At 34.2% G+C, this 7,006-nt stretch overlaps 2 protein-coding genes across 2 annotated transcripts in view; both read right to left on the reverse strand.

Annotated features, from left to right (window-relative positions):
* Nucleotides 1–1,958, reverse strand: LOC106315085. Its single transcript, XM_013752854.1, has 5 exons — nucleotides 1,578–1,958; nucleotides 833–1,495; nucleotides 264–571; nucleotides 101–182; nucleotides 1–36 (listed from the first exon to the last, which is right to left on the reverse strand). Exons 1-5 carry the CDS (start codon nucleotides 1,956–1,958, stop codon nucleotides 1–3), a joined length of 1,470 nt encoding a protein of 489 aa, XP_013608308.1.
* A 46-nt stretch (nucleotides 1,959–2,004) lies between these two features.
* The window catches only part of LOC106315086, a 13,138-nt gene continuing 8,136 nt past the window's right edge, over nucleotides 2,005–7,006 (reverse strand). The window contains exon 4 of the mRNA XM_013752855.1: nucleotides 2,005–2,423. Within this exon, the coding sequence (XP_013608309.1) occupies nucleotides 2,005–2,423 (419 nt within the window). The remainder of the gene's footprint in view (nucleotides 2,424–7,006) is intronic.

The following is a 7,006-nucleotide window of genomic DNA, read 5'->3' on the forward strand; positions in this document are numbered from 1 at the left end:
TCAGAGTCTTAAGAGATTAATTCCAGCATCCATGTGCTGCATTTACAACATTAGAGACTTCTACATCAGAGAAATCTACATGCGAGAGAAGTCTACATACCGTGTCACTCAACCATTTTGTAGGAGTTAGTAGTGTGTAGAACCAAAAACTTGAAGAACCAGGCACCTTCTGTCGCCATTTGCTGTCAATAATCAAATTAAATAAATAAAACACTACCAAGTCCTTTATATAAAGATAAATTATATGAGGTTAGATGATTTACAGGTCAAGTTTCACCCAATCAAGAAGAACAAAGAGCTTTTGGTGATCAACACTAGCAAATGGGTTATATCCCTGGCCTCGCTTCGACTGGTTGGGTATGATAACCTTTGCCGTGCTGTTTCCATCAAAAGGAGAGTGATGAGTAGCAGCAAGCCTACGTTGCCTCTCACTCTTAGCACGGGCCACAATGCGAGCAGCTCTCAGTTTTCCAACTTGTTTCAGCTTTTTAACAGAACAATAATCAATGTTCGATTGTTCTTTATCCATTACAACAACACTTATGCCTCCATTCTCATTTTCACTCTCACTCTGCATTTGTTTTCAGTAAAAAGAACACATTAATAACAACCACTAATAACAAAATGCATCATTTTACAATCTTGTATAAACCAAAAGAGAACATTCAAATGCACACGTTTTTCAAACCAAACAAGCTAATATTCCAAGGTTCCAAAACAACATGAAAAAGGTTCCACCATTCCAAATGCAAATGCAAACAAGTTATATCTTTTTTCCTGATTTTTTGCCTCTTTTCGGATTGATTGGTTTGGGAGATGTTTAGGTACTAACCACAGTGGCTTGGGCGTCTTTAGCTTTGGCTCTTGTCATTCTGATGGGTTTGGGAGATGTTACCGCAGCTTTGCTTTCCTCAGCTTTGCTTTCCTTAGCTTTGCTTTCTTCAGCTCTGTCCTCCTTAGCTTTGTCTCCATCAGATTTGTTTGCCTCAGGTACATCAGTAGATGAACCAGCTTTGGTTTGGTCTTCCTTCCAACCTTCACGCACAATCTTCTCAACAGCTCTCATCTTCGCAGTAAGGCCCTTAATCATGCGGGATTGCGACTTCAGAGTGTTCTCGCATCTGCTCATCCCTTCAACCATATTAGAGGTCAGGCCAGTTAGCCAACGAACTATTTCTGCTTTCATGGTCTCCGTATCCAAGCCAGGGGAATCACGAGCCTTCTTGCGTGATTCTGCCTCAGACTCTGTGCGAGAAGGGGACACTGCCTTCTTGCTTCGCACCATCTGACCAGCTTCTGTCTTCATCGGATGGATCTCTACCTTCACATTTGTCCACAGTTTTCTTCCGACAAGAGGCCAATGAATTTGTTCCCATGCCCTGCCTGAAGAAAACATTGTCTTCACTATGTTATCAGCCTTCTCATCTTCCAGATCACCATCCCAGCGAGGGAACATTTCAGAGTAAGCCTTCACAGTAAAGTTGTTAGTCCTAGTCTGCAGAAGATAAAACTATTAAGTTAGTATAAAACCACTTGTCCACATTAAATCAAATTATATATAAACATACAAAGCATACTTGTTTCAGGATATTCTCCTGGAGCTTTCTCTTGCCTTTGCCACCTAAGAAGGCAAGTAGAGGTGGGATCAGAAAACCTTCTATATGTTGACCAAACCCAGCTCTGAATTCAGGGAGACAATTGTAGACCCAGACTTGAAGAACCTCAACAAAGCCTTCAATAGCATACGTCTTTGTCAAGTCTACACCCTTCACCGACTCCATCAAGAATTTAAACGCTACTCTTTCCCATGGATAATCTTCAAAAGCATCTAGATCCATCACTAACCTAGCCAGGCTAGCCCGTGTGGGTGACGAGGTTCTTGGTGCTTCGATGAAGCCAGCGTAGATGGCTAGATACCCTAAACGCAGTCGATCATCTCGAGACCATGTTCTGTACATCTGACACGCTGCAGTTAATTCATCAATACTTGGCTCCGGTCGAAATTCACTCCCATCTGCCCCCAAATTCTTTCATGTCATCCGTTACCTCAACCAACGGATTCTCGAGATTCTTCACATACTCGCAGTTCAGACCAGTTATCTCTTCAAATTCATGCAGAGAAAACCTCACTGGTTGAACACCTATGAGTCTCCACAACTCATACTTCTTCTTGCACTCAAGCTGAAAACACAGTATATAGTGCACCACCCTGGAAGCCCATCCAAACTTCATTTCGTGGAACTTTAAGAACACTCCTAATCTCGAGTTCTTGAGCTCCTCCCATTCATCTGCCTTGAGTGCTTCTTTAAGAGCAGGGAAGTGCTTGCTGTCATCGCTGTAGTAGGCAATGCTTTTACTCAGAAAAGGTTCCTGCCCTACAATATACAGCATCTGTGGGAAATCAAGCTTATCAATTTTGAAACCTGCAGCAAAAAGGCACAAACAAAGAATTATACAAGAGAAAACTGCAAATGAATAAAAGATGTCTACAAGAGAAGTCTACAATTCAAAATGAAGTCTACACGAGAAGTCTATAATTCAAATACGAAGCCAAAACAGTAGACAACAATTCAAAAAAGATGTCTACATATCAACAATGATGTCTACCTTAAAGTAGACTGACATGAAGCAGAAAATGGATTAGAGAATAAACTAATAGGTTAGTTAACAAACTAAGAGAGAGGTTACAACAATATAAGTCAACTAGTTAGGTTATTAGTTAAACGAGAGAAGACATAGAGAGATGAAGTATCGTTCGTTCGCTGGAAAGATGAAACACAGTTCGTTCGCCGGCTAGAGTAGAAGCCGTGAGACTGACAGGAAGCAGAGATTTGGACGAGAAGCACTGTTTGTTGGCAGTCGCCGGCTCAGATCTGAAAAAGAAAAAGGCAAAGGTGGTTACTTTTTAGCGACGGAGCAGACGAAGCCGAAGACATTTAACTTACCAGAGCGACAGAGCGGACAGTGACTAGCTTAAGCGGCGGAAACGGTGTGGCTAGAGTTTGCCAGAAATCTCCCCGAAAATCGCCATGAGAGAGAGAACGGCAGGGATTAGGGCTTTTTTCCCCCAAAAAAGCTTAACAAATCATATTTATATTATGGGTAACTTTTCTGGTTAGGTTAAAAAAAGTTTGGTTTAAATTCGATTAGGTTAACATTATATTGGTTAAATCCTGTTAGGTTAAATTTGATGTGTGGACTTCTTTGTAAGTCTACAACGATTTTTTTTCTTTTTCCGTTTATTATTTAGAAAAATTAATAAATGATTTACTAAAATTTTTTATTTATTTTTAATAGTTCTTTTTGTCATCATGCTATAACTTCTGTATAAATATGTAATTTAATTTAAAATTAAAGATTTTTTGTAAACACCAATAAAATAGACCGAAAATGACGTCTCCAGCTAAATAGACTTTATTGTAGGTCTACGAAACCCTAAACCTCAAATCTCAAACCCTAAATGTTTTGCTTGATAATCAAAAAGTCTCAGTTATACAAAATATAAACTACTAAACATTAATATGCAGATTTAAGTTAAAAAAAAAACAAGATCTAAAATCTAATCCTATGAAATTAACCACTAAAAGACATAACATGTTAGAACCGTTTGTTTCTAAACTATGAACATTGTCTAACACATGATAGCCAAATTAGTATATATTCTTTAAAATTGTTCAATTATATGAAAATTTAATTTATTTACTTCATATTATTGATGATTAGTTAAAAATATCACAATAATTATTTTTATACATTTTCAAAATTTAATTATTAGATCAAATTAGAGTGTAGACTACAAAATAAGCCGACAAGGTAAATTTCGTAGGAAATCTATATATATGCTGATTTCTTTTATTACGTGTAGACTTCCGAATGATAGAAACGTAAAATACATTTTTGTTTTTTTGTTTGATCATAAAGGTTAAATAGTACTTTCACCACTCTTTTAGGTTGGTTTTGCATTTCATTCAACGTGGGATACACTTTTAGGTTTGAATTGAATATTTAAGTTGGTTTTAGCAATTCTCCCTTAATTTTATCACTTCAATGCTATAGGTATGTAAAAATGAGTGGATGTCTATCTCGAGCACGATATATATATTTGGCTAGATATAGGAAGACTCTTAAGTCCGAAATTAAGAACAGGATGAACAAGTAACTTTCCAAAACAGGTAAAATGGGTTAGGCTTTGAACGTAATGATACCTCTTTTGATTTGGAAAGTCAGCGGGATGCAATTGCGGTTTAGTGAATTTGTAATAAAATATGTTATTCCTTTAACTTTTTAACCTTTTTAGGTAACAAGCAAAAAACTATAGCCAGCTTCTTATTACTATCTACTTAATTTGTTGACAACACTTTTTTGTTAAAGAACATAAATATCTCATAACTCACCAAATTAGTAAACACATATATATATTGGAGATTAAGACCATTTCCAATCTATCTTTATTTTCATCTTTATATTTCTCGTTAAAATAAAAAATTTTTTATTATAGATGAATTTTCTCCAATGTATATGTATATATATATATAATATAGTTCTTTTGAACTAGAAGAAGTCTATTATAAAGTTATACAATTGATTAAAATCACTTCTATAATATAGATCTCTATTTTAGAGAAAAATATAGAAATATATATATCGGAGATGCTCTAAGTTAAATGACATGAAAACTTGAACACATAGTAAGTGTGTTGACACCAAAATTCATGCTTGAAGTATTAACCAATAGTAATAAACAATGATCCTAATTTGCTTCTAGTTTGATGGCACACAGAAACCTATGACAGACAACACATTTGCAGCCTAAATTTTTTACATCAAAAGTTATAATACAAAAGCATCCTAAAACACATCTTTTTTGTTTTCTATAGTGTTTATATTTTAGAGGGCTTGGAGGTTAATGTATTTATATTTGTTACACATCCCATAATGAATTTTCTTTTATTGAAAGCACTAGTTCGTGGGATGTACATACATAAGATCAATGTCAAATTTTCAAAATCAAAACCAAAATGAAAACTTGAAGGGCGGAAAAGAGGTGCGAAGTTGACTAACAGTGACAAAGAAAGATTGGTGTGGCAAAATGCACCTTCTCTAAGATAATCCTTCTCCATCGCTGTCCTTTTCTTTCTCTTCCCTTTCCTAACCTTTTAGTCTTTTTAATTCTTATCTTGTTTCAGGTCTAAAACTAATTTTCCAAAGAAATAACAAATCGCCAGTTACAAAAGAAAAAGAAAAGAAATAACAAATCGAGTAAAACTACCAATTTTTTCTTATGAACTTATATTTTGTTATCCCATCTGGGAGTCAAGCTTATAAGCTAACCCAAAAAGACTAATCCGCAGTAAACTTAGATACATAAACCTTTGGGTGAAGATAAACCAAAAGAGATAATCAAACTTTTATGAGGTGAAAAGTGTTGAAAAGAAAGTTTGAAGAACTTTAAACGAAATTATTTAAAACACTTGAACGAACGTTGAAGAATATCAAGTCTACTTGATTCTGATTGATATAAACGTGGGGCAAAGTCAACGAATATCCGACCTTACAGTGGTTGGTTAGATATGTACTCTTTAAAGTTCTAATATACAAATACAATGAAATACTAGCAGTCTAGCACACAGAAGAAGACACACATGAGTGTATATAAACACACACATGATACCGTAGCATATTGAAAGAGAAAAACTCGAAATACTTTTGCAAAAACATCAATGAAAAAATTAAGCGTAGCATTTGCAAAAACATCAGTGAAAATATTAAGCGATAGTAGTCTGGTGATAAAAGAAAATTTGAGTTAAAACGCTGAGCCGTGCTTATAGCCTTTTGAAAAAGACATTTGCCTAAGACCCCCAAGTTTTGTAGAAATTTTAGAGCCCCCAATTACAAAAAAATTATTTTACATGGTAGTTAACATATTCTGTTGATTAGATTTTTATTTTTATTTGATTCTGAATTCCACCTCAGTTTAAAATAACTAGGTGTATGATCAATTTTGCTATATTTATAAATAAAACTATAAAAATTCTACTTCTAAAAACCTGCAAATATTTGATCTACATTTGTCTTCTATTTGATCTACATTTGTCTTCTTTCTATATGCTATGAGTTAGATTTATTTTATATATGTTTGATAATTTGGTAAAAAAAATCATAAAAATTTGAATATTAAGAAGATAGAAGGCATTGGGACCAATCCGGACTTTGAAAAACTGAATTGACTTGAGTCCTTTACCGGTTTACTATATTTAATTTAAACGATAAGATTTGCCTTTTTAACAGCCACCAACATTTCAATCCAAAATCTGCATCTTTTTTTTATACTACAAATTCATACTTTTTGATCATGATTTTAATTTTTTCGTTTATAAAAGTTTGGTGAATTTTTTTTATGTAATAATTCAAAACTTTTTAGTGTCATATATATATATATATATTAAAAAGATATCATGTAAAATATATATATTTTTTAATTCGCCTTAGGCCTCCAACCACCTTGGCATGCCACTGGTAAAACGTAAATCTATCGGTTCGGGATTCAAATAACTTCAGGTACTAAGTTGCAATTTGTTTAACCAGACAAAATAGAACCTCATTTAGAAAACCGGAGATCAAACTACTCGTCGGCTTCCCCTGTTTAGATTTCAGCACAGATCCCTATTTACAGAAAAACATAAATGACAAGATAATAAAAGTTAGAGTTATTTTTGGATTACCCCAACCTAAGATTTCATTATTTTATATTCAATATCTTTTGAAAAAAGAAACAAAATATTATTAAGTTATATTATGTTTTTAAAATAAAAAGGTAAATAAAAAAATACAAGTTCAAGACTAGAGTCCATTGGGGGTTTACATCCAACCACATTGCCGTATTACCGGCTGTATAGCCGAATGAATAAGCTGTCCATCAAAATCTTAATGCCATTCGATGTGCTTACCGATCCAAATTGGCCCTTATCCACATCAAAATCTCAAATCCCCTTGTTTGTTTTATAAC

The sequence above is a fragment of the Brassica oleracea genome, chromosome C9, assembly GCF_000695525.1.
Source record: "Brassica oleracea var. oleracea cultivar TO1000 chromosome C9, BOL, whole genome shotgun sequence".
NCBI lineage: Eukaryota > Viridiplantae > Streptophyta > Magnoliopsida > Brassicales > Brassicaceae > Brassica > Brassica oleracea.

Bases quoted from the DNA above. Each gene is read 5' to 3' on its own strand.
- LOC106315085 (XM_013752854.1), bottom strand. From the start codon at position 1,958: ATGTACAGAACATGGTCTCGAGATGATCGACTGCGTTTAGGGTATCTA. The intron at 572-832 runs GTTAGTACCTAA...AAACAAATGCAG, and splicing joins AAGACGCCCAAGCCACTGTG to AGTGAGAGTGAAAATGAGAA. The intron at 37-100 runs GTATGTAGACTT...TTGTAAATGCAG, and splicing joins CAAAATGGTTGAGTGACACG to CACATGGATGCTGGAATTAA.